At 42.2% G+C, this 25040-nt stretch overlaps 4 protein-coding genes across 11 annotated transcripts in view; 2 read left to right on the top strand and 2 right to left on the bottom strand.

Moving 5' to 3' along the window:
• Nucleotides 1–904: 904 nt before the first annotated feature.
• Nucleotides 905–3877, top strand: LOC129739680 (DNA-binding protein Ets97D-like). The gene is made up of 4 exons (XM_055731177.1): nt 905–1316; nt 1828–2831; nt 2899–3012; nt 3344–3877. The coding sequence occupies exons 1-4, from the start codon at nt 1111–1113 to the stop codon at nt 3634–3636; spliced, it is 1617 nt and encodes a 538-aa protein (XP_055587152.1). The 5' UTR covers nt 905–1110; the 3' UTR covers nt 3637–3877.
• LOC129739682 (probable U3 small nucleolar RNA-associated protein 11) lies at nt 3767–4832 on the bottom strand. The gene is made up of 2 exons (XM_055731178.1): nt 4183–4832; nt 3767–4114 (listed from the first exon to the last, which is right to left on the bottom strand). Exons 1-2 carry the CDS (start codon nt 4741–4743, stop codon nt 3905–3907), a joined length of 771 nt encoding a protein of 256 aa, XP_055587153.1. The 5' UTR covers nt 4744–4832; the 3' UTR covers nt 3767–3904.
• A 2018-nt stretch (nt 4833–6850) lies between these two features.
• On the top strand, nt 6851–10678 carry LOC129739679 (uncharacterized). Of its 2 annotated transcripts, XM_055731175.1 has the most exons (4): nt 6851–7001; nt 7084–7153; nt 7858–8112; nt 8238–10678. In XM_055731175.1, exons 1-4 carry the CDS (start codon nt 6976–6978, stop codon nt 10107–10109), a joined length of 2223 nt encoding a protein of 740 aa, XP_055587150.1. In that variant the 5' UTR covers nt 6851–6975; the 3' UTR covers nt 10110–10678. The 2 variants fall into 2 exon arrangements, with proteins under 2 accessions (XP_055587150.1, XP_055587151.1); XM_055731176.1 differs by lacking the exon at nt 7858–8112.
• A 6034-nt stretch (nt 10679–16712) lies between these two features.
• Nucleotides 16713–25040, bottom strand: part of LOC129744084 (uncharacterized) — an 82570-nt gene continuing 74242 nt past the window's right edge. For all 7 annotated transcript variants that reach the window (XM_055736451.1, XM_055736458.1, XM_055736463.1 and 4 more), the window contains exon 3: nt 16713–18185. In XM_055736451.1, the coding sequence (XP_055592426.1) occupies nt 17158–18185 (1028 nt within the window). In that variant the 3' untranslated portion in view covers nt 16713–17157. The remainder of the gene's footprint in view (nt 18186–25040) is intronic.

Below are 25040 nucleotides of genomic sequence, written 5' to 3'. Positions count from 1 at the left end.
TTGTCATTTTTGTCATTTTTGTCATTTTTATCATTTTTGTCATTTTTATCATTTTTATCATTTTTATCATTTTTATCATTTTTGTCATTTTTGTCATTTTTGTCATTTTTGTCATTTTTGTCATTTTTGTCATTTTTGTCATTTTTGTCATTTTTTGTCATTTTTGTCATTTTTGTCTTTTTTGTTATTTTTGTTATTTTTGTCATTTTTGTCATTTTTGTAATTTTTGTAATGTTTGTAATTTTTGTAATTTTTGTCATTTTTGTCATTTTTGTCATTTTTGTCATTTTTGTCATTTTTGTCATTTTTGTCATTTTTGTCATTTTTGTCATTTTTGTCATTTTTGTCATTTTTGTCATTTTTGTCATTTTTGTCATTTTTGTCATTTTTGTCATTTTTGTGATTTTTGTGATTTTTGTGATTTTTGTGATTTTTGTGATTTTTGTGATCTTTGTTATTTTTGTTATTTTTGTCATTTTTGTCATTTTTTGTCATTTTCGAAAAACGAAGTTGGGTAAGCCTTCTAAACATTTCAATGTTCAACATGTGGTTTGGAGCAAGTTTTACATCTCTTTTTCTACCAAATCTACTGTAATTTACTTTTTTATGGATAAAAATAAGCATAAATTTTGCACCATAAACGAAACTAATTCTGTAGGAATTGTTAGAATAAAGGATGGTTTCGAAACAAGATTCGGTAGCAAAATTGGATTTGGTCAAGTTTCAAGTCTGTTTGTCTGAGCTTTATAGGTTGCGTCACATTATCTGGAAATGAGCTCAATTGGCACCACTGCACTGAAGTAGCAAGAAAAAAACATCGCCGTACCGCTGCCCTTATAAAAATCATTAAAAATGGACCGCATCATCATTGACAGGTATCATTATTTCGTGTTTTCATTCGACACTTTCGCTTAAAGCGAAACACATCAAGTTCAAGTTTTTATATTTTAAAATCTCTAATTCGGTAGTGATACTACGTTATTGAACGTAAAAAACTTAACAAACGTTTATTATTGACTTTGTCAACCTGTTGTTCATTGGATAATTGCACCCACAAAAGGCGAACGCTGAAGTAAACTTGCCTGGCCTTGCTGTTCGCGTACGACGATAATGGATTCACTCAACATCAAAATGGAGGTACCGGATCTGCCACTTCCGGATCATATTTCCCCGCTCGGTGACGATGGACTGGGTGGCATCATTCCCAACTCGGAATTCCTGGCCAATGGGAATGGTTTGTTTTTGGGCGACGCTGACGACGAAGATGATACGATTGTGGTGCATATGGATCTGCGCGAGAATCTCTCGACATTAAGGTGCGAGTCTCTGTGGGGTGGGGAATTGGAGGTGGAGCCCTGTTCTCATGGCTAGTCCCAGGTCTAGGTCAATGACCGAATGCCCATAGCAGTTCGTTCTATGTTGTTTAATTAAATTTAGAAAAAAATATTTTTATTTAATTTTTACAATGCAAAAAATTCAATCGACAGTTCAAGAACAATATTTTCTCGTAGTTAAATTACCTAGTATGTTGATAACAAATGTATTTTTTGTAATTGTTATTGTTCACTGTAGACTGCCTATAATAGTGAGAATTACTATTTGTGGAAAATTCTTTGTTTTAAAGATTAAGCCATCGAACGTTACCCTATAACACCACTACCATAAAATTGCATCTGTAGGGTCAAGGAAATTTTAATTTAAAAAAAAAATTGAATGAGCAGTCACTATTTTGAATCAAATAATAAAACGGGAAATGTAATTAAACAAAAAGATTTTGGGGTCTGGTCAGATTAAAATTACTATTCAAATACTTTCATTACTTTGTAGAGGATTGGTAGAGCAACGGACCGGCATTTCTCTGAAGCACTATGAGTTCTGGCTGCAGGATACACAGATGCTGGAATCTCACAAAAACCTGGTGGATCAATGCGTTCAGGGCGAGGGCCTCGTCCAGATCAATGTGCAGGTTCAAACAGCCAAACGTCGTATAAACATCGCTGACGTGCTCAAACCGACAGACGAGGTGTTGGAAACTTACCAACAGGAGCTGGAGCTGGCCGCTGCTGCTCAGGCTGCTGCAGCTCAAGTCGCAGCCGCTGCAGCTTCCATTAGTAGTAGCGCTGAAACAACGGCTGTACCGAAATCGCCGGCCCCGACGAAAAGCTCGAATCGTACCACCAGTGAATCTTCATCTGTCGCTGCAGCCGCAACGTCATCTTCCAAGACACCCCAGCAAATCGCTAAGGAAGAGCAGGAAACGGCCTCAGCAGTAGCCGCTATCATTAGCTCGGCCAATGCAGAGGCTAATGCCGAAAAAGCAGCTCAGGCAGCGGCCATCCAGCAGGCTCAAATTGCTTCCACTATTGCCACTAATGGGGGTCTCATACCGAAAAGCTCTCCCAAGCTTATGGCCTCGCCGAACACTATCGATGACGACGACGATGATGAGGATATGAGCGATGCAGGACAATCGGCACTCCGTTGGGTTTGCGATACCAACTTCAAACGGGACCAACAGCGGCTCAATATCCCGGACGATCCGATTGAGTGGACCGTAGCCCAGGTGAAGCACTGGATTCAGTGGGCCGTCCGAACTTTTCAACTGACCAGCATCAAGGTACCGGATTGGACTATCAACGGGAAGGAGCTGTGCGAAATGGATCACGAAGACTTCAAGCTGAAGGTGCCGAACGACCCGGGTGATCTTTTCTGGACCCATCTGGAGCTGCTGCGTAAGTGCAAGTTCGTGGCGGTCGTGCAGAAAGCTGGTGACGGGGATGACTACGACGAGATGGCCATCCTACGCAAGGTTCCGAAGTACAGCTTGGGAAGTGCGTGTATTTTATTGAGTTCAGATTTATTTCAGCCAACTGATTCGCTTTTATTTTTATTCTTCAGATGAAACTAGCTACTGCGGCAATCGCAGCGGCAACAATGGTCAGATACAGCTGTGGCAGTTTCTGTTGGAAATTTTAACCGATCGAGAACATCGTGGAATCATACAGTGGATGGGTAAGATGGGATTATTTTGCAATTTTTTTTTTATCTTTATTCAGGGTGGTTACTCAATCGCGAAAACTTATTATTTAGAAAAAAGCGTATCCTGGCGTGTTAATCGTTTTTCGGTGATTCGATCATTTGATAATTTATTTAAAAAAAATGTTTTTCTGGTCGTCCTCTAAGCGTTTTTTTCGTGTTTTGGACTGGGATATATTTTTATAATAAGTTTTTGGTTGTTCTGAACTTGTCACCACTAAGGCCGACTAGTTATAAGTGTAAAACAGAGTTTTCAGCCAGTAATATAATGGTTATTGACACTAACTGCTTTTCAAATTCCTTCAAGGAACCGAGGGTGAATTCAAGCTGAACAATCCGGAACTGGTGGCCCAGCTGTGGGGCGAGCGGAAAAACAAACCGACCATGAACTACGAGAAGCTGTCCCGGGCCCTGCGCTACTACTACGACGGGGACATGATCTCCAAGGTGCACGGCAAGCGGTTCGTGTACAAGTTCGTGTGCGATCTGAGGGAACTGATCGGGTACGATGCTTCGGAGCTGGCCACCCTGGTCAACGATGGGCCGCCCATGTCCAGCGACCAGTTCGACATGAAGGGATTCGATATGGACTTCGATTAGAGCATGTTGCTGCCCAGCAGCCGTCCGGGGATTCATATTACATATTTTGACTATTTGCTTCCATTTACATCTTTATTCATTGATAGTGCATTTTTTTCACAACGATATTTCAAGAAACGGTGGCCGAGGCGGCTGAATTTTTTAATAATGCCCAGAAAAACAAGTTTATATTACTCTTATATCATTCATATAATCAGTTGAATTTATTAACAAAGTTTGTATGCAATCATGTTTATCAAATAAAGCAATAAACTAAACTATCGTTTTGCTATCGCTTCCTTTCGTATTTAAATTTGTAAACCGGTGCCTCGTCTTTGGTACCTTTCCGTAGTTTTTTTGGCTTGCGGGAGCGTTTTTCTTTCAGCGCCCGCTTAATTTCCATCTTTTGCTGGATAACGGTCAGCTCCTTTTCGCGTTCGATCCGTTTATTCAACTCGGTGTACGCTTTCTGTCGCTCTTCGTTCATAGCTTTAATAGTCTGGGGGAAGAATAAACAATTCAAACATAAGTTTTATGTATATTTAAATAAGATTCGTGAAATAGTACCTGATCATCATCAACGCCCAGTTCAATCTTTTCCAGCTGCTCCAAACGTAGTCGATTGGTTTTACGCCCTATCAAACTGGGGTGCGTTCCTAGACGTTCTGCAACATCAAAATTCCGTGCCTCCCGCTCGTCATCCACGAAAAATATGTGTCGATTGGGAGTTTTGTCGGCCACCTCGGTCATGTGTAGCTTGGCCTGTAATCGGCGCACCTTGTTCGCTTCCATGGTCCGTTTCATATTGATATACTTCAGATCCTGTGTTTCCATCAGCCGGATCTGAGCTGGCGAATGCTCATCGGCCGCATCTGTCTTGTCTAGCTCCCGGTGAACGCCCTGTTCCACCCGGGAGTTGATCATGTGATGATAGAACTCATCCGGATTACGGTTGAGGGCCCGCTTCCGCAGCAATCGCAGGGTGGCATCCTTCTCGTGTTGATCCTTGGCGCGCCGTTTGTAGTCCTGTTTCTTCTCCAGCAACCCCAGATGTTCTCGGGCTGATGGTTGTGCCCGCTCCCGGTGAACCTTCTGGTTCGATTTGGCAGCCTTTTTCCAACTTGACATGTTTTAATTCCGGCCTGTTCGGCTTTTTTGTAAGATTTTTTTAAATCAATTTGCGAACTACGAGCACCACGTTCCTGAAGCGCATCAAAACACCAACATTTACACTAAAAATCAGTAATACCCGAATTCACCCAAACTATACCCCAAACCAGGTAGATTCAAACAACAACTCGAAAATTTGTATTTGGTCGACTCCATAAAATTTTTGTTACTTTTTTTTTAATAATAATAGTATATTTAAGGCCAATTACTCTACAAAGTTTTATGTGCCGTGGTATTCTTGAAACATATCTTTACAGCTATGTTAGGGAAGGGGGGAGCCGAAATAGTCGCGGCGACTCGACATGTTAGTAAAAAAAAAATCTAAATTTGGGAAGGGATGAGGTTAAATTAAGGATCATATCATTGTATTTTTCCATAAGGGTTCCGTGGCGGCGTACTGAAGCATTGGATTCGGTCGAGTTTTCATCATTGTAGCCGGCCTTCATCTCGCATTGTCGAACCCTTCGCAAAGGTGTTTCTAATAAATAAACAAATAGACTTTAAAAAAGAGATACAAAAAAAAGAGGTACAAGATAAAGAGAAAGTGGGCTAAATTATTATGTCATACTGTTTAAGGTATTTGTAAATAATGTATAAATACTCAATATCAAAGTTTGCCAAAATGTCTCTCGATTGATCATACCTCTCACACGTCCAAAAAAAATTTTTGTTACTGTTTTAATTGTTTTTTTAAATTTGTATCTTATCATTTACATTCAGGAAAATGAAACCGTTAACGTATAGAAACTTTTAGTATAGAAAAATACCACTAGAAGCAATTTGTGTTGTATCTAAATTTGCTACTTGAAGTATTTGTGAAATATAGTTCTGCACAGCAAGAAAAATTCGTGTAAATTTAGATCGAGAACGATGCACGAAAACGGAACATCGATTTTGATGTAAAATTCTATCACGGTGTATTTTTTTCGAGGATGTAATTTTTGAGGCGTGTAAATTTAGATCGAAATCAATGCACGAGATTGGATCACAAAAGCCGTCGTGTAAAAATACACAGGGATGTAAATTTTAAAATTTATTATCGTAATTATTGATATTTTTTCTAAATATTAAGTTTTTTGCTTTTGTCTTGAATAAATACGCCGCATGTATCATTTTTAATTCACATTTATTTACAAAACTGAACATAAAAACCATTCGGATAGCGTCAGGCTGATATTGTTGTTGCATCCGATGATTCCCAGCACGGGGATGTTTTTCGAATCAGCATGATCAGCATCCTCGAATGGTTCCGGAAATCATAATTTTTCGGTCAGCATCCTGCACACTCGAATTGTTCTGACAAAAGTTTCTCCGGATAATCACTGGCCGGATATCAGCCGCTGCGAAAAATCTGACCTTGCTGTAATGGAGAGAAAACTTATCAGTTTCAACCATATTCTTTATTTCACGTCTCATAAACTTACTACTTTAAAGACTCTTAAAGTGCTCCTGTAGCTACGCCTTTGAATGACTCGTTTCCGAATAATTTTCCGACTTGTTTACTTTGTGTCCGACGCGCAAACTAACTTGAAATATAAAAAGGCACAATTCAAATATTTGCATTCAATTTTAAATCAAACAGATATAATTTTACACTGTTTGTGATATAAATTTCGTTGACCGGTTGATTTTTGCATGATGCAGTGTAAAATTAAATCAAAACAGTTTATTTCTATTCAATTTTGGAAAACAGACTAATATTACATCGAAAGAAGTTTAAAATTACATCTTTTTGTAATTACACTCAAGAAAAAATAGATCACTCGTGTTTTAGATTCCGTGTATTTTTAGAAATTTTTTGCTGTGTGGCATACCCTAACCAATTCCGAGGAAACTAGCGTAATATGTATTTTATAGATTTCAATTTTCATAAAAAAGCTACAAAAAAAAATAAAAATTTCATAATAATTATCAGAATGTGTAAAATATACTACCTCTGTTAGCGGTTTGCTTGATGAACTCCCCAAAACTCGAGTACTAAAATTTACAGTGTAGTGTTTATCAAATTGATTCAAAGCCGCTGTAAATGAATTGATGGCAACGACATAAAACATCGCATTGCAACTGTCATTTGTGTTATTTCGCAGAGCGTCCTTATCCTGAAACGCGTAATTATTTCCCGAGTTTTTCGAATTTCATTCCGGTTTTGATGGTTTATAGCTGATATAATAAGCACGTAAAACAGTAACAATGGCCCAGCGCAACGGAGGCATTATGTAAGTACCAGTAGGATAATAGTTGAGTCGTTTATAATTAGATTTTTTTCTATGTTTTTTTCCAAACTCGGCATTACCGCAGTGTCGATGAAGTTTTGCCGAACGACGACAACCTGGGGGCCCGCTCCGGAATCTGGAAGTCTTTCCTAGATGTAAGTTAAATGATGTAGTATGCCTAAATGATAGGGAAGAAATGCGCTTAAACTTATCCAGTTGAATATATTTCCATTCACGATCAGCACAATTCATAGTAATCTACTCATAGTAATCCTACAAGAAATTTAATTTTTTTTTCATTTTCTTACTGTAGATCAGGTCAGAGATCGTTTCACTTAGTTCTTCTGTGGATTCTGTAATGCGAAAGTCGTCTGATACATTTTCCATACTGATCAATTTAAATTTAGAATGGACCCTCTGCTTCAGAACATTGGAAACACAATTTAGCTCTCCACATACCTGAAGAAATAAAAAAAAAAGTTTTATTTTCGATTTTTCTTTTTCTAGGATTTTAACTCTCTCGAGTTGTTCGAGTTATTTGTTTTATTTTCGAAGACATGCAAATTTTTCAACAAGTTTGGCATAAAACAACATTTAGTATGCGATAAATTGAGCAGAACTTCGAGTAAAAATATTTTCCAACTTTCCTCTGAACAGTTATTTCGGAGCATATGTGTGTCAAACTTGCTCGAATAGTAAATTGAAGAAAAGACTAAAATATTCAACTAACTGGACTAGTTTTATTCTGTGTATTAAGAATCACCACTTGTTCCTGGGAACTTTAAAACTTTTCAAGTAGGATCTGCTTCAACATTGTGGTGTATCAATAGAACACTAAGTGGTCATTTCCTGATTCCAGAAACTGATAGGCCGAACAAAAAGACGGCAGTTAGGCTCCCAACGTCCGGCAACGGAACTAACAGTATTCCAAACTGCCCGCCATTGTCGCACCGTCATAGAACAGCAACTGCAACGTTGCATACACAGACTGCTGGCCACCGTGAGCGGTTGGTTCGTTTTACGAGCTCGAAAGCGATCTTTCCAAGACACAATGACCACCTCCCTTCCTTCAAAGGCGGTGCCCTCGATCGCTGTCGAAGAGCCACCTAGTAAAGTAAGATCACAACTGTTAGTTAGATTCTCTTTTTTTCTGTTCTTTTGTGGACAAGTGGTGATTCTTTATATTTTTTTCCAAATTATTCGTTAATTTTTTTCTGATTCAATTTTTTTTACTTCTAGAAATACGCTTCAACGATAGATCGAGAGGAATTTACTTTCGACGATTTAAAAAATCACATCAGTGACAACGAAGAGGATGATGGCAGTCCTGCCGAAGATGTTGAATCTGAAAGCGGTACTGAGTCTGATCAAGAAAATCGGGATGATATCGATCGACAGTTGGCGGTAGTAGTACAAAACAGAAAACGAACCTGGCAACAAACGGGTCTCCAGAAAATGATGGAAAGCATCGAAGATCAGTCAGGCTTCAATGAGTTAAGCCATGAAAAAGTAGAAAATTGGTTGTTTAATAGAACGACTGGAGCGGTCGCTTACGGCATAACGAAAGGGCAGGAGACCAAAATATCTGAAACAAATGAAACGGGCGATAGCATGAAATATCATCGGAAACAAAAACTAACGGTATCAAGTAAGGAAGACGAAGATTCGCTCTGTTCGGTCGACGAGAAAAAGTATATTTTGTCTAATACTAAAAATAAAAACATAAGGAAGGTTAAAGTAGTGACAACGATAAAGCAATACACAATTGCGACAAATCAACGTCCTGGTTTGAAGAGGCTGCATTCTATCAATAATTTCCCGGTAATAGCAGAAGAACCAGCGTCACCAGTTCCTCGACCGATGATTAAATCTGATTCAGTGTTTGAAACTGGAGCAGTTTCTCTACCCATCCAAATGATTCCAGCTGATAACCTTGGCGAAAAGCGCAATCAGTTGAAACCACTTGCAAACAATATCGAAAAACCTAGCAACGCGCGCAGGAAAGTTTTCAAAAAAACCCAGAAAAAGGGAAACTCAACCTGTAAAAAGGGTATCAATACCAATGCCATAGATGAGTTTGAAAAAGCCCTCGAAACAGACCGTGTTCGAGTAAAGAAAGTCACATTATCCAAAGCAAAACATAAAACAGGGTTGTGGAAGGAAGAATCAATGCGCGCATCGAGTAGCAGTGAAGATGATTTGCCTGAAGTTTTTCCGGAATCTAATGTCCCCCCAGCTGGTAGTCCAACTAAAAAGGAAACCAGGAGAGTTTTGCGGCGAGGTAAGAAAAAAGGTGTCAATCGTATCGGGGACAGTTCAGATGCTTCATCAATACACTGTTCAGACGTTTCCTCCAAACTCTGTTCAGATGTTTCCTCAAAGCACAGTCCAGAAAAGAAAAGTTCTATCAAATCATCAGAATTATCCGCATTGTCTGAAGGCGTCTTAGCAGGAACCAGACCAACATGTAATGTCCTGATAAGCCCTTTCAAGGCCATAAGTCTTCGAAGTCCTCGAAAACCGTTGCCACAGAAAGCCAGTCAGCCAGTTGTAAACGATTCACAAGTCATCAATCAACCTACGGAATCATGCAGCTCGCAAATCGACCAAACTACGAACATGTCCTCACTGTTTTCAGCTAATAATGACCGAATCGTAAACTCAACTCAGTTCAACAATACATCTGCACTTTCTACCAGCAAATTAATTCCCAGGGGTTTGTATACCCGAACGACCAGCTTACCGGATCACTCCCGTTGCGTCACGGTTTACGAACCGGAGCAAATCGTACCAAGCCTGCCCAGAACTGCTCGAACTCATATTACCCTGAAAGATTTGAACCTTTCCCGGGTAACCAAAAAGCGTCATCTGGACCGGTTCCAAACCTTCTCTTTCACCATCCATCCCAATTCGTCCGTGCGATTCTACCCTTCGGATTCGGACGAAGACGACCGATCAGTTGCGAGCTTCAAATCTGGACCGAGTACCAAACCACCCAGCTCGAACGACGAGAGTTTCGACGATGACGACCCGATTATGACGTACAAACACCGCTACGCACCACCAGTTGATCTGCTCAAGGTGCTAGAGATACCCTTTAAGCGAAAGTAAACACACAAACTCGACAAAAAGGTGATTCGATTCCTTATTGTATGGCGGTGCCATTTGAACTAATTCCATACTGTTTGAGATATTCTTATCAAGCAAAAATTTCTAACCGTTAGGAAAGGTTACAAATTGTCCTAGGGTTGCGTATCGAATAGAGACTTTTTCCTTGGTGGGCCTGACTTCATTTTACCGAATTACTTTTGTGTTCTCCAAATGCTCTGAATTGTCTGGTTGTTTCGTTCTTACTTTTCTCTAGTGTTTCTAGCAAGAGACTCACAAAAAAAACAGAGAAATTATTCTGATTCCACTGTTTATCTTGTATCACTAGCTCGTACGGTTTGCATTTTCAAGCGACCACTGATACCGTTGCTTTTTCATAAAAGTGAAGAAATAATTGCCAAACTTAAAACACAACAGTAACACAACGACGGGTTGTTTTATACTAGGACTCTTTAACGGGATTTGATTATCGATTCGTGAGGAACATCTCTGGGTTGGAAAAACGTGCCAAGTAGGTTTCACAGCTTACGACACCATATTGTAAAGTGTAATAAATAATATTATTTTTACAAGGTTCGCGTGTTGAATTTTGTTTTGAAAGAAATGCATTTATTATAACTGTAGGAATATGTGTTTGATTGATTGCCCAAGCTTAATGTCGTTTGTTAATGTTCAAGAAGTTAAATTTTGCTTCCTCCTTAGCAATTGAACAGTAAGGTCAATCTTCCCGTGAGTCGAGACAAATTCTGGAAATTATAGACTTATAACAGCAAACACGAAACATTCTGGTAGAGTAAAATTGTACATGAGTTGAGTTACGTTGCATCATTGCAGATACCTCAATGGAATGAGCAGCTGTGAAAGAAAATGAACCTCTACGCCTCTACTCAAATTTTAAAACCCACAATTCAAATCTATTTTGAAGAACGATCTCTCACCCGAAGAATCAAATCTCATAAGGTCTCACGAGGAACAAAAACGATATGAGCAAACATGTGCAAACTGCAAGAGGTTGACAAGGACAAGTATTAATGAATATTTCCAAAGCAACAATGAACAAAAGAAATGTCAAATGAAGAATAGCTTTTATAACGTGCGAAGCTCAATCATTGTATAGTAGTTCCGCGAAAACTGCAAAAAGTATCGAGTAGTCTCTGAAGACTCTTGCATTCGTCCAAAAAACTTGGATTAATACACATCAACGGTAAGATTCAGAAGTAGAAGAAGGAAAAGGCTTATCATGTTGCTGTCCAGCACTAACAAAAAACTACATTCTTTCGCTTTACAGAATTGAACTATGAAGGCATCATGATCATACGGAAGAAAGAACCGACTCAGAAAGGATAACAGCTTTTTCCGGATACAAAGCACATATACCGTGAACGGCCCTAATTCTGCGCAGTTAAGGATTTTTCAAATGTTTTATGTTATAAAAATTTTACCTTTCAATGAATATCCTCAAAATTTTGTGTACAGTTGGGCTAACTAACAAACTTAACGGCAAAAATAATCAGAGCTCGATTTTGGAACAAAAATGTGGATTATTTACAACATTTGGGAAAAATGCAAGTGGCCCTTATTCTGCGCACTATTTTCTATTTGTTCCTAATTCTGCGCATATGTCCCATATTCTGCGCACCCAAATAAAACCAATATACCACTCCGTACTGATAAGACCAACATTTAATTTACTTAAAATATATTAAAAAGCATGTTTAACGCTATTGCAAATTGCAAAATATGAAAAAGGGCAAATTCAAGCCTTGGATCTTTGAAGCTTATGTGACACTTTTTTTCACTATTTCTTACAGATGCTTTTTTCCTGCAGCTCGCTTACCAAATATTTGTTGACCGATCATGTTGTTCGCCGGATCTGGTCAAACTAACTTGTTTCGTTGGTGTGCAGTGCAGACTATTCCGACATACAGAAGCAGTTCCGGCGGGTCACAAAATCGCCCCAGCTGGGGGAACTACGCGCTGCTTCATTTGGCTTACTATCAGTCAGTATCAGTTAGTTAACGAGTGCGAGTAAGCGGGTGAATCGAGAGAAGCTTCGCGTAGTTCCCCCAGCTGGGACGATTCCGCGGCCCGCCGGAACCGCTTGTGTATGTCGGAACAGTCTGTACAGTTGGAACTGAACGATAAACACGCGAACACGATAGAGAACGGAAATCAAGATTTTCTATTTTTTGTCAACAAAACATGTAGATTCGAAGGGATTCCTAAGAAACTCTCAACAACTTTACGGATACCCTATCTTCATAAAACTTATTAGAAAACTGTAATTAAACGTCTCCTAACTCCCTGCATTCAATTCCTTGCAACTTAAACATCAGTTCTCTCCGGTGCTTTTCATTCTGCGCAATAGGAACATAGTAAACAAATGGTGTCAAATTCTGCGCATTGCTTAAATCATTGTTTTGATTTGAAAAATCATTTTTATCTAAAATTTTCTTTGGCAGTCATGTTCAGAATGATTTTATCTTTCACTTTAAGGCATTTCCAATGAGAAAATTCTGTTTAAAACAGTTTCATTTGATCTTTTCGTTTTCCTAACGCTTAAGCTGTACTGCTAACGCCGGCCATTTTTCAACGTTTGCTTCCTACATTTATTTTGATTTATTCAATTTCTCGCGAACAATTCATCAGTTTTCAAAATAATTGGAAGCATTTTGAAGATAAACAGTAACTGAAGAGATTCAGCTTCTTTCATGAATATTTTGTTCATCACATCTTGAAATATTTCTGTTTGAATATGAAAATGCGCAGAGTTTGGGACTGCGCAGAATTAGGGCCGTTCACGGTAATATAGAATTTATGAGAACACACCGGGTACAAAACCACCAACTTCGTTTATGAGCCAACACAAATCTCACGGCCGGCTGGAGTTCAGACATCAAACTATACAGGTGAGTCTTTAGCTAGATTTTTTTTATTAACAACATTGATATTTGTAATGAGTGAAATAAACCAATTAACACACAACGATTACAGGACACGACACTTAACGTTCTTAAAAACGGAAAAAGATTCAAAATCACCCTTTTTTAAGTCGACGGGTTTCGGGCTCGATGTTGCCGATGACCGGATTAAAGAACTGGGACAGAGGTGTTCGGACCTAGAATCGGAATTCCAGTTCTTATGGGATACTGGCCAACAGTATTCCAAGCTGAAATTCAAGCAATTCTAGAATGCACTTATATGAAATATTTGTCATAACTTGCAAAAGAAATCGACCGAACGAAACCATAGTTATTTATGAAAATCTGGCTTTTCCTGTTCGACCCCTTCTCGTGATCCGATTTGGCATGAGATCTTGTACTAGGCCTAGGATCAATTTTAGCCTGTAGCGCATAACAAACAGTTGGGTCATATGGGGCACTCTAACCATAACCATACGTGTGTTGTGGTTCATCTCATCGATTGCAGGATTGTCATGTCCAAGACGCTGAGTGGTGGTGCGCCACAGGAATCGTGTCCGAACAAACTGCGAGAGATCGTCAACGAGCTGTTCCCACAGCACGGGGAAGTTACATGGCCGAGGGTCCCATACGACTGGGATACGAGTGAGAAGGAGCAGTTTTCGCTGGAGGAACTGCGCGACATCGCTAAGTCTCTTCAGTTGAACAAAGCTCCGGGTCCGGATGGCATCCCTAATGTAGCAGTGAAGGCCGTACTCATGGAACATCGTGAAATGTTCTGGTCGTCACTGCAACAGGCAACCGGGCAAACCACCAGGTGACCCATCAGCATATCGCCCGATATGTCTCCTGGATACTGCTGGAAAGGTGTTAGAGAAGGTGGTACAGAGCAGGATCCAGCTCTACACCGAAAGTGCGAACGGCCTATCCGATAAACAGTTCGATTTTCTCGCGTCTAGCTCACCGCAAGACCGAGATGGTGCTGATCACCAACCTGATTTCAGCACAATCAGGAACGATTGCAGCTGGATCGTGCGCAATCGAATCCAAGCGGCTGAGCTTTACGGCCCATATCGCCTACGCCTGTAAAAGAGCGGCAAAGCCGACAGCAGCCCTCTCACGGGCCATGTCGAATAACGCGGCGATCCGCTGCAGCAGATAGAAGGTCCTGGCGAGTGTGACCTCGTCCATTATGCGGTACGGAGCAGCAGCCTGGAAGGAAGCCTTGAGCAGGCAGTGTAACCTGCAAAAGCTCTAATCAGCGCATACCGAACGGTGTCCTCGGTAACTGCTGATGTTGTGGTGGGGGTCATGCCCATCTCGGTCTTGCGAGAGGAAGATATCTTCTGCTACGAGCGCAGGCACATGCCCGAGACCTCCATGTCCAACTGGCAGCACCAGTGGGATAGCTCGGAACGTGGCCGTGAACCCATCGCTTGATCCCTAACGTCGGATCCTGGATGGACCGGAGACATGGAGAGGTGGATTTCTGCATGACACAGTTCCTGATTGGTCACGGATGCTTCATGCAGTACCGCCATCGGTTTGGACACGTGACCTCGCCATTCTGCCCAACCTGCGGAGACATCGTAGAAACACCAGAGCACGTAATGTTCAACTGTCCGAGGTTCGAAGGGGTACGCACTAACATGCTTGCCGCCTGCGAATCAGACACGAGAGCCGACAACATCGTGCAGAGGATGTGTGAGGGTGCCAATATTTGGCGCGTGGTCAGCGATTGGTTCACCCGAATCATGACTTGGAACCAGCACCAGTCCGCGACCGGTGTTCGATTACTCCTTCGTCGGGGAGAATCTGAGTAGTGTGCGTCCAATCCTGGCAGTAAAGCATACAAAGATAAGACCCTACCTTCTGCGTATGCCGAGCTGTCTGGTACGTCGCACTTCTGTGTGTAGGATACCTCCACCGCCGCGGAGTATCTGAGTAGAACGTGCTCCCTACGAGGGAAGCAGCGGGGACTTGACCTTCTTCGCAGTCGAACTCGTAGGGGGAAGAGTATTTACGTCGCAGGGTGACTTCACGTCGTCGGCGGGTGAGTCACTCGAGTCGGTGTAGAATGACGTGTTCGTCGGGAATCATCCGAGTAGTTTCGTAAAGCCCCGGACGTGTGCTGTGACAAGTGCGTATCCAAGATAAGCTGCTGTCGATTCGGCACACGGGCGGGCAAAAAGGAGAGGGCCTCGAGCCGAACCAAGCGGAGCCAAGAGGTCATTGGCCTCTTGCAGTGGTCTCGAACAGAGGCGTAGCGCACGATAGTCGTGCAAACCAAGCGAGCCTCGAACTACGGACCTTGAGTCGTCAGAGGAGAGGTCCTTAGTCTTGAGTCGTAACAAGAGGCAAGGCAGGGTATATATGCTGGAGTTTTACTCGAAATTGAGTTAGCCGATGAGCGCTTAAGCGCGGACTTGGTCTCCCATCTCGGGTACAGCCTTCGATGCAGGTCCGGATGGGAATTATGACCAGGACCTCAGGTGAACTTTATGGCGTAGGGGTACTTAGTACCATGAGTCGTCCAATTGCACCCATGGACCCAGAGTAGCATACTTTCATTTCAACAAAATCTTGTGCGAAAATGATCAAAAATTGCGTTAGGTAACAGAATCTGAGTAGTGTGCGTCCAATCCTGGCAGTAAAGCATACAAAGATAAGACTCTACCTTCTGCGTATGCCGAGCTGTCTGGTACGTCGCACTATAACCTAAGGGTGAGTTAGCCTGCCCAGCATCACCGAGAACCCCCCTCAAAATGCCTCAGGGTCGGCAATATCCGCGAAATAGCTAGCGAAAGGAAACACTGAGTCTTGAAGAGACGAACTTTCCACACTTTATTGGTCGACAAACTACTGTGCCCACTCCCACTTTCGAATCTATCTTTATAATGGGCTTTTTAACTCCTACCTCGCTACTGTTGGTCTCACGAACTCCAAGACTTCCTGCTGAGCGACGGGCTGCTCGGCTCTTGACGGTCAGCTTCTGCTCCGGGGGACTTCAGCACTGCCCTGACTCCCAGTTCCTGATGCCGGCGTCCTGGTAGTTGAACGGATCGTCGTATTCGGATACTTAGGGACAGTCGGTCGCTTCGGTAAGCAGCAATAACGGTGCTTTTTCGGCAATTATCGGCCTCAACTGCACGTGCTTCTCGTCCTCCGAACAGCAAACTTCATACGAGACAAAGAAAAAGGGGTCCTGTTGGCGCAATGGGGTAGAAAGCAAGGGCATTAGGGTATCTTCCAACGGTACGGGTTCCGGGGCGGCGGTCACTTCTCACCTGGTCGTATGATAATCCTTTTAACACGGATTTATCAGACTCTGTGGTTCACTATCACACTTTAGTAATGCAACTGGTATGGTGTGTAGCGTTTCAATGTTTCTTCTGAAGTGATCGCTCTAAGTAAAGGGCATTGCCCCCGGAACCGGGATACCGTCCCATCCTGGGATTACGCCCCATTGCGCCACTAGTGAAGCAACAACTTGGTTTCATTTGATCAATGAATACATTTTAGAAAAATATTTGAGTTTAGGACGTGTAATGACTTTAAATTTTAATCCCTGAATAGTATGTGTACCCTGAGAGAGAGAGGGGAAAAACTTTGTAAGGTTAGATAAGCAGAAAAAATAGGGATTTTCTTTCAAACACATTAAACGAGACTATTATAATTTCGCGGAATTTATTGATTCGATGTCTTATAGTTGTCTGTTTCGGTACAGATTTGCACTTATGGAAGGTAAGGTTCGTTTTAGACTCTTATCATCAAGAAAATTGTCCGTTAAATAGATTATTACTATCGTAAAATAAATGGTATAAACTACTGTTTCTCACTAGGTGGTTTGGAATATTTTACAAAGCGTCCGCAATTTTCCGGCATACTTTACTGGTATGATACAATTGCTTCACTAACCACCAAAAATAAACTGGGAAGCTCAATATACTGAACAAAACACATTACAACTATGTATTTTTTACTTTGACTAGTTTCGTGTGATTGAATCATTTGCAACGGGGATATATTATATCGTACGCTGAAGTCAATACTTGTCTATTTACAATAGGTACATCAAAACGTAAAGACTATGTATAGATCGTCCCAACCCGGGGAACACGATTCGTCATTCAGAGCTCGGTGGTAATTTCGTCCTGCGGTCGAAACCCGAGTTTGAAAAATTCGTCCTGCAACCAGAGGGAACTATCGTTGATCCCCGACGTCGAAAGGTACGACCGGACGTGATCGAAGGTATCCCCGAAGGGATTACTGCTATTGCCACTGGTATCGTGGTGCGATGAACTCGATCGCTCATCAAATTCGTGTAGACTGATCAGAGAACCCAGAAAATGATTCTGCTGGTTCTGCGGCTCCTGATGGCCTCCGAGACTTGCCGATTCCGGTTGCAGCAAGTTGCGCTGGTTTTTGGCACTGAGCGTAGGCGAATGATCATCACACAGCATGGTGCTGAACTTGGCCTTGAAGGTGGAATGTTCACTGGTCCCGAGTCGGGGATCCGAGGTCGATGGCGGTATCGATGGCTGCTGGAGGAACTCGATCAACTGGGTCAGTTCGGGTTTATAGCGATCGAGGACTTTTTCTGCCCACACGTACAAACGTTGCCAATCGTGAGGAGGACAACTGATGAGCTCGACCGGTTTGTTGAGCAGTATTAGGATTTTAGCTAGGTCCCGGACTACCGGATGATAGGTGGCAGCCCCTGAGCTGTCACCCGCTAGATGAAGCTTTCTGATTTGCCGCCTAGTGTCGTTTAACATCTGCAAAAAATACTCCGCTTGAGGTCTCAGCTCATCTAGCTGTTTGTAGAATTCCAACCGGTCAATATTGTCATCGATGAAGGTTTCGCGGTACTTTTTGCGCTTCTGCTTCCGTCTTATTACGGCCATGGCTCCAACTATGAGCACCAGACAAACCACGGCCCCAACAGCTATGCCAACCACGGTAGCCATGAAGGATCCAGACAATCCCACCGGATAGCATACGCGGCCCATGAATTCCGACGATGTCGACCACTGTCCCACGTAACCACTGGGACAATCATCTAGACATTCACGAGTATCGATCCGCAGCAATTCGGAGCACTTGACGCAGCCGCGTTCGTTGCACCGGATACACGCTGGATTCAAGGTCGAGCAGTCTAGAACGGGAGAAAGAAGAAACGAAATCGATGAGTTTTACAGGAATTAGTACCTACATATGTACATGGAAACTAGAACATGATGAGTGTAGTATCGGGAAAACAGGACTAGTTTCTATCTTCTGACGTCTACACTTGCTAATAGTTGAAACAAGAATGTTTATTTTAGCGAACTTCCTTTACCAATTGTTGAATGATACCAGACTTTCATCTCCGCTTTTAAGCGACTAGTTCATATCTCAATGCTTTACCTGCCTTATTAGCAGCATGGAATAAGGCTCCTAAATGTTTAGGGAAGAATGACCGTAGTTGTTAAACTCCCTTGAAAAAAAAGCTCCTAAATGTGCATTTAAGCACCTGATCAATTTCTATTTTCTCGAAAATAGTTTTTCATCTGCTTTTCAGCAGAATGGAATCAGTCTTCTCATTGCGCGTTTAAATGCCAGATCCATTTCTACTTCTGAACTCATCTACAAAGACAAACTTTTATAATAGTTTTCCACCTGCTTTTCGGCAGAATTAATAGAATCAGTCTATTTGCAGAACGAAACCAGACTTTCGATTCGCATTTAAGCGACTGATTTGTTTCTAATTTTGCTCTAACTTCCGAGAAAATGAATCTTAAGAATAACATACCTGAACCCTTTTCCTCTTACCCAACGCAAAGGTTCTTTATCCTCTTAGCCAATGTAGTATCGGGAAAACAGGACTAGTTTCTATCTTCTAGAGAAGCTTCATGACGTCTAGACTTGCTAATAGTTGAAACAAGAATGTTTATTTTTACGCTGCCAAAAATATTTTAAAAGGCTACTATGATTTAAGATACTACAATGAGCCTGAGAGTTTCGGGCTAAAAACGTACATCGTGGTTGATACGTTTATTCTAAGTTCTTTGCCATTCGAGTTATCAAAAAGGCATGAATGGACGCTAAACTTGGATATACAATCACAGATACAATCTACCTGATCATTGGCATTCATGTTCTTCTGCTAATTGTGATGTCAATCGCTTCAATCAAGATTTCTCATAATCGCGGTCGGTTAAACTTCTCCGAGCGCGACAAACGGCGAACAATAAACGTTCTTTTTTAAGTGCGCTGCCTGCCATTCGTAGATGGCGCGAGCAAATTATTTATGTGATGCGTTGACTGCGGATACGAAAAGCCGCAATCTTTGCTTACACACAAAATAACGATGACATCTCTTGTTGTTTCTGTATTTTTTTTTAGCTCACCACACAGATAACATCGGGCAACAACAAAATTGTTAGTTAACTTCAAGGGCCATAAACACTTTGAAAAGGAAAATCCAAATCGTAATGACAGTTCATGTACATGGTGATGATCGACGATTTCATCAGTGCTTGATCGTCTTGAAATTTTGTTTGGTTTTGAAGTCTGGCGAACGACGGTATCTATAAAAAAAGGCACAGTCTTTCGTAATATTCAATGACAATAAGTACATATTTACAAATAAACTGCAGCAAGAGTGAAAGCATCAACACAGGTGAGGTGCTTCGATTTTGGTTCACGGAATGTATAGGTAGGCCTAAGCAAAACCGCAAGCTTATTTACGGGGCTTCGTAATAAACGATCACAGAACGTGCAGTGCAACACTCGTTTCGTCGAAACATCGAAACCCAAATCCTAGGATCTCATGGGGTAAGGCTTTTCCCCTCCGAGCGTGGCCAATCTTCAAGTGTCTGCTTACATTGAAAACCCTAACTCCCGGATCTAGTGCAGAGAGATGGTAAACGACGATGGATCTCGGAAGAAATGAAAAGCTCTACAATATTTACGTCAACATAAATCTGATCTTTGAGGTTTTGATTGATGTTGTGGTACTTGCGATTTAACCCCGGAAACGTTTTCAATCGTTAATCATTCGGTTTGTCAACATTTACAATGTGATTTTTAAGATAACGGTCAAACGTTACCTTTTGTTTTGGTGAATTTTACCTTTTTTTTATTTTGGGTGCACAAAAATTTGATCGTGTCCACTGTTCGGAAATTTTTTCGACAGAGTCTTCCTGATCTACAAAGTGTCCGCCCTAAATCAGTACCTACCTACACCTCGAGTGATTTTTTAATGAAAATTTATCCATTTGATATTCCATCAAATTGGTTGAAATCGTAGCAATCTACTGTATTCAGTTATTAGTACCTAGGTAGCTTAGCAACCTTAGTTGCTATGTAATTAAATATATAACAAACTGTTGTGATACGTAATTAAAAGGCCGCGTCGTACACAACAATACTAAAAACTTTATTACTTTTCGTGGATATAAAAATAGCGTGTTAAGACTTTGGCGGACAATTATAAAAGATTACTTTTCTATGGCTTCTTATTCTCACTTCCGTTTTAGGAGCATCAGGCTTCTGACAGTCCGTCAGTCGATGAGCTCCATTGATGATGATGGTTGATGACTGTGTCGTAGGGTGGGCCTCCTCCCAACATCTCCCCCTTCAATAAAACTGATACGGTGCATACCTCACGGGTGCTCTTTTCACACGAGAAGAGAGGCGAGGCTGCACTTGTTCTGGCTGAGTAGTAGCGTTTTGGGGAATTGTAGAACGACGACGACGTACACCTGGTGGCTGAACAGCTGACAGTGATCCATTTCCGGTTGGCTGGATGATTCCCGAAAATAAACCTTTTTCCGGCGCAGGTGTTGTGGATTCGGGTTCAGCTCGATTCATTCCGCAGGAACCCAAAAGAATGTCAAGTGGTAGGCGAACTGAATCCGAAGATTGTTGTTGGTCGGGCTGGTCTGAAGAGTATCGCTTACGAAGTTGGTTGCAGTGTGAGCGCACTAGGTTCTGGCCATCCGTCAGCCAGATGTTGTATAAGACATGGCCAACACGCTCGATGACTCGGCCAGCTTCCCATGTCCAGGCATTGTTTCGATGTTGTTTTGCCCAGACCAAATCCCCGGCATCGTAGTTGATCGACTTTGTGCCATGCTTCCGATTAAATTGAGCCTCCTGTGCAGCATGGTTGGACTGTGTTGGTGGTGCAGAAGGTTTTAACAAGTCCAGTGCGGTACGCAGCTTCGTGCCTACCAACAGCTCTGCAGGCGATTTACCAGAAGGTGCGCTACGACACGGGGTAGAACGGTAACACAGGAGGAAGGTGTCGATAGCTTCACGAAGGGCCTCTCCCCCCGTTGTTATTTTCTTCATTCCTCGCTTGAATGTATCGACGAACCGTTCGGCGAGCCCATTTGACTGTGGGTGGTATGGTGGAGTACGCAGATGCAAAATACCGTTGGACTCACAGTAGCGTTCGAAGCATTCACTAGTAAACTGGGTTCCGTTGTCGGTCACTAGTGTTTCCGGCATACCATGCCGGGCGAAGATTTCTCGAAACATGTTGAGTGTCGCAGCGGTAGAGATTCGTTTCGTCGGCATAACCTCGGGCCACTTGCTGTACGAATCTACCACGATCGAGAAAAAATTTCCATCGACGGGGCCAGCAAAGTCAGCATGAATGCGCTGCCACGGTCGCTCAGGTGCTGGCCAACTTTGCAGATTCGTTTTGATGTTGGTTTTGGCTGCTTTAGAGCACTCGATGCAAGACTTGACTCGTTGTGCTATTTGATCGTCGATCTCTGGCCAGTAAACATAGTTTCTGGCGACTGACCTCATTCGCTCGATGCCAGGGTGCCCCTTGTGTAGCAGTTGAAGCACTTTAGGTTGCAGCTTGGTTGGAATCACTAGACGCTCTCCGTACATAAGACATTGCCCAACGTTGGAAAGACTCGCTCGACGTTGTACAAATGGTTGTAAGTTTGAGCAAATGTCAGATGTATTCGATGGCCAACCTTGCTGCACAAACTTGAAAACCTCCTGCAGAATTTCGTCGCATCGTGTTTCTCGCTGCACTACCTTGAATGTGATTGGAAGAAATTCTAGAGATTGCTTGACGATTTCATTCATAGAATCTTCCAACTCGATGGATGCAATCACGTAATCCTCATTTGGCTGAGTGTGCTTGTTAATCAGCCTGGAGAGAATATCGGCATACCCGAAGCTATCTGTATTGATGTACGTGATGCTGAAATCATACAAGAGTAAGGTTAGTGCCCACCGTTGTAGCCGATTCGCCGTGTACGTAGGAATGCCTTGTTTGGAACCGAAGATGGACAGAAGTGGTTTGTGGTCGGTTTCCAAGGTGAACCGTCTTCCGAAGATGATCCGGTGGAAACGGGTAACGGCGAAAACTAAGGCAAGGCCTTCTTTTTCGATTTGGCTATAGTTGGATTCTGCTGGGGTGAGACTGCGACAAGCGTGACAAATTGCCTTAACATGACCATCTGGCAATTTGTGTGCGATTCGGGCTCCTATTCCGTACTGCGATGCATCCGCCGACACGACGATTTCCAGGTCTGGATTGTAGTGCATGAGTGCCAGCGGCGATTGAAGAATTTCTCGGAACCGGTTAAACGCTTGTTGACATTCATGGGACCATTCCCACGGCGTTCCGGTTTTCAACAGTTGATCCATTGGGTACCGTAACTTGCGCATTTCGGGGACATACTTGGCGTAGTAATTTACGGCCCCAAGGTAAGAACGAAGAGTGGGTACATCGTGGGGAGCGGGCATAGAAGCAATCGCTGCAGTTTTGTCCGGGTCGGGACGGATACCATCTCCGTCTAAGATCTGTCCGAGGTACTTCACTTGGCGCATATTGAAATTACACTTTTCGATGCGCACAGTGAATCCAAATTCCTCCAGTTTGCCCAAAATACGGTCCACATTGCGGTTGTGCTCCTCCACGGTTCGTCCACCTACAATCAGATCGTCGAGATAACCGCAGCAGAGTTCCAAGTTGGCAATTATGGGGTCGATTATTTTCTGGAACGCACCGGGAGCCGATTTCACTCCAGGACTCAGCCGGGTATACCGGAACAATCCGAGATGGCTATTGATGGTGAGCAATTGTTGGTCCCGCTGGTCCACCTCGACCTGCAGATACGCGTCTGACAAATCGATGTGGCTGAAGAACTTGCATCCGGACATTTTAGCCAAGATGTCTTCCGGGCGCGGCAACGGGTACTGATTGGGTTCGAGAACGGCGTTCAAACCCGTCGAAAAGTCAGCACATATAGGGGAGAGTGGGGATACTTGATCCCCTTTTCTTATTTTCACCATATCTTTTTGGAAAAATTTAGCAACTCGCCGTCTTTGACATTTTCTGACAGCTTGTAACTTCAAGTTTCTATGCTCCAAAAATTACAACGATACTTGAACCCGTTGATGAACTAGAAGCATTTTCGTGGGAGTAAAAAAAATGCGATTTTTCTGAAGTTAGGGGAGACTTGATCCTCTATTGAAGGAGACTTGATCTTTTATTCAGGAAGCCCTAATCCTTGTATAAAAATCTAACAAAACCCCAAGATAGTATGTTAATTTACTATTTTGGTTATGTTTGTTCTCATTTCACAATTTATAGCAGACATAAGAAGAAAATTCTATAACTTTGTCTCAACGCTAATAACATTGCATACTTAATGGCGCTATTTTTTATAATTAAGAGAAAATTAATTATTTTTGCTCTTTTCTTTAGTCAATTGTTTGATAAATATTAGTTTTTGTATAAATATTAGTAATTTCGTAATCAGCAATCATAACAATCAATTCAGAAGAAGAATATGCCGTTTGGAAGGGGGATCAATTGTACCCAACTCTAGGGGATCAATTGTACCCATAATCAACATTTTAGAAAACTTTTTCTGAAAAAAATTGAGAGTTTTCCATTACTTTGAAAATATGGCATTATGAAGTTCATTTTACGCTCGAACGATTGATACATTGGAACAAATATTTTTTTCATAATTTCCCCATGTAAGGAACATTTTAAAGGAATGAAAAAAGATCTTCAAGTTACATTTTGTGAAATTTTTTAAACAGAGTTCAATTACTCAAACAATTATATTGTTAAAATTTTTTAAACTACAAGCATTGTTATTTTGCTCATTTTGGCACATTTTTCTAGAACATTTGATCTTTGTAAGACATTCCAGTATCGAGATATAACTAAGGAATCAAGTATCCTCATTCTCCCCTACGGATTTTGCCAGTCAATTTCCGCACTGCCACTATTGGTGCCGCCCAGTCCGAATGGTCGACTGCTTGGAGGATGCCCAGACTTTCGAGCCGATGAAGTTCGTCTTCGACTGCAGCCTGCATGCTGTACGAAACCGGACGCTTAGGACGGAATACTGGTTTCGGGTTGCCCTTTAGCGTCAGTTGAGCCTTAACCTTGGTACACAGGCCCATACTCTCGGTGAAAACCTTTGGGAATTTCGTTTGCCAAAAGTGCTTGGATGATTGCGATGTCGTGTTTACTTGGTTGCAGTAAGCACTTATTGGTACGTCCCACAAGCCGAAAAGGTCTAACCAATCTGAGCCTAAAATATTCAGATCAAGATTACCAGAAGCAACACGACACAAACCTGATTTTGTCACGCCGCCGATTTGTGCCTCGGCCCAGAACTCCAGAGCGAGATCGAGTGGTTCTCCGGAAGCTGTTCTCGCGTCGCACGGTGCTTGTCCCAGCGGTTGTCCGAGTTGTCGCCAGTTTGTGTCCGAAATAATAGTAATATCGGACGCCGAATCTATCTGCAACCGGACTGGACAGTTGTTGATCAGAACTTCCGCATACTTGCTCCGCTGGTTCACGCTTTTCACCGAAACAACTTTGCATGTTTTGTTTTTCGGTTGAAACTTCTTCTTCCCGGGGGTCTTTTTGAGGAAGCAGGTACAATACCCCTCCTTGTGCCCCTTCTTCCGGCAATCACGGCACTGATGCTCTCGGTACGGGCAATCTCGGTTGAAGTGCATTCCCCCGCAT

This window comes from Uranotaenia lowii, chromosome 1 (assembly GCF_029784155.1).
Source record: "Uranotaenia lowii strain MFRU-FL chromosome 1, ASM2978415v1, whole genome shotgun sequence".
NCBI classification, from domain to species: domain Eukaryota; kingdom Metazoa; phylum Arthropoda; class Insecta; order Diptera; family Culicidae; genus Uranotaenia; species Uranotaenia lowii.
The sequence above is the reverse complement of the archived record's forward strand: the minus strand, read 5'-3'. Positions and strand labels throughout refer to the sequence as shown.

Bases quoted from the DNA above. Each gene is read 5' to 3' on its own strand.
- LOC129739680 (XM_055731177.1), top strand. From the start codon at position 1,111: ATGGATTCACTCAACATCAAAATGGAGGTACCGGATCTGCCACTTCCG. The intron at 2,832-2,898 runs GTGCGTGTATTT...TTTATTCTTCAG, and splicing joins TCCGAAGTACAGCTTGGGAA to ATGAAACTAGCTACTGCGGC. The intron at 3,013-3,343 runs GTAAGATGGGAT...AATTCCTTCAAG, and splicing joins TGGAATCATACAGTGGATGG to GAACCGAGGGTGAATTCAAG.
- LOC129739682 (XM_055731178.1), bottom strand. From the start codon at position 4,743: ATGTCAAGTTGGAAAAAGGCTGCCAAATCGAACCAGAAGGTTCACCGG. The intron at 4,115-4,182 runs GTACTATTTCAC...TTCTTCCCCCAG, and splicing joins TGGGCGTTGATGATGATCAG to ACTATTAAAGCTATGAACGA.
- LOC129739679 (XM_055731175.1), top strand. From the start codon at position 6,976: ATGGCCCAGCGCAACGGAGGCATTAT. The intron at 7,002-7,083 runs GTAAGTACCAGT...GCATTACCGCAG, and splicing joins CAGCGCAACGGAGGCATTAT to TGTCGATGAAGTTTTGCCGA. The intron at 7,154-7,857 runs GTAAGTTAAATG...TCCTGATTCCAG, and splicing joins TCTGGAAGTCTTTCCTAGAT to AAACTGATAGGCCGAACAAA.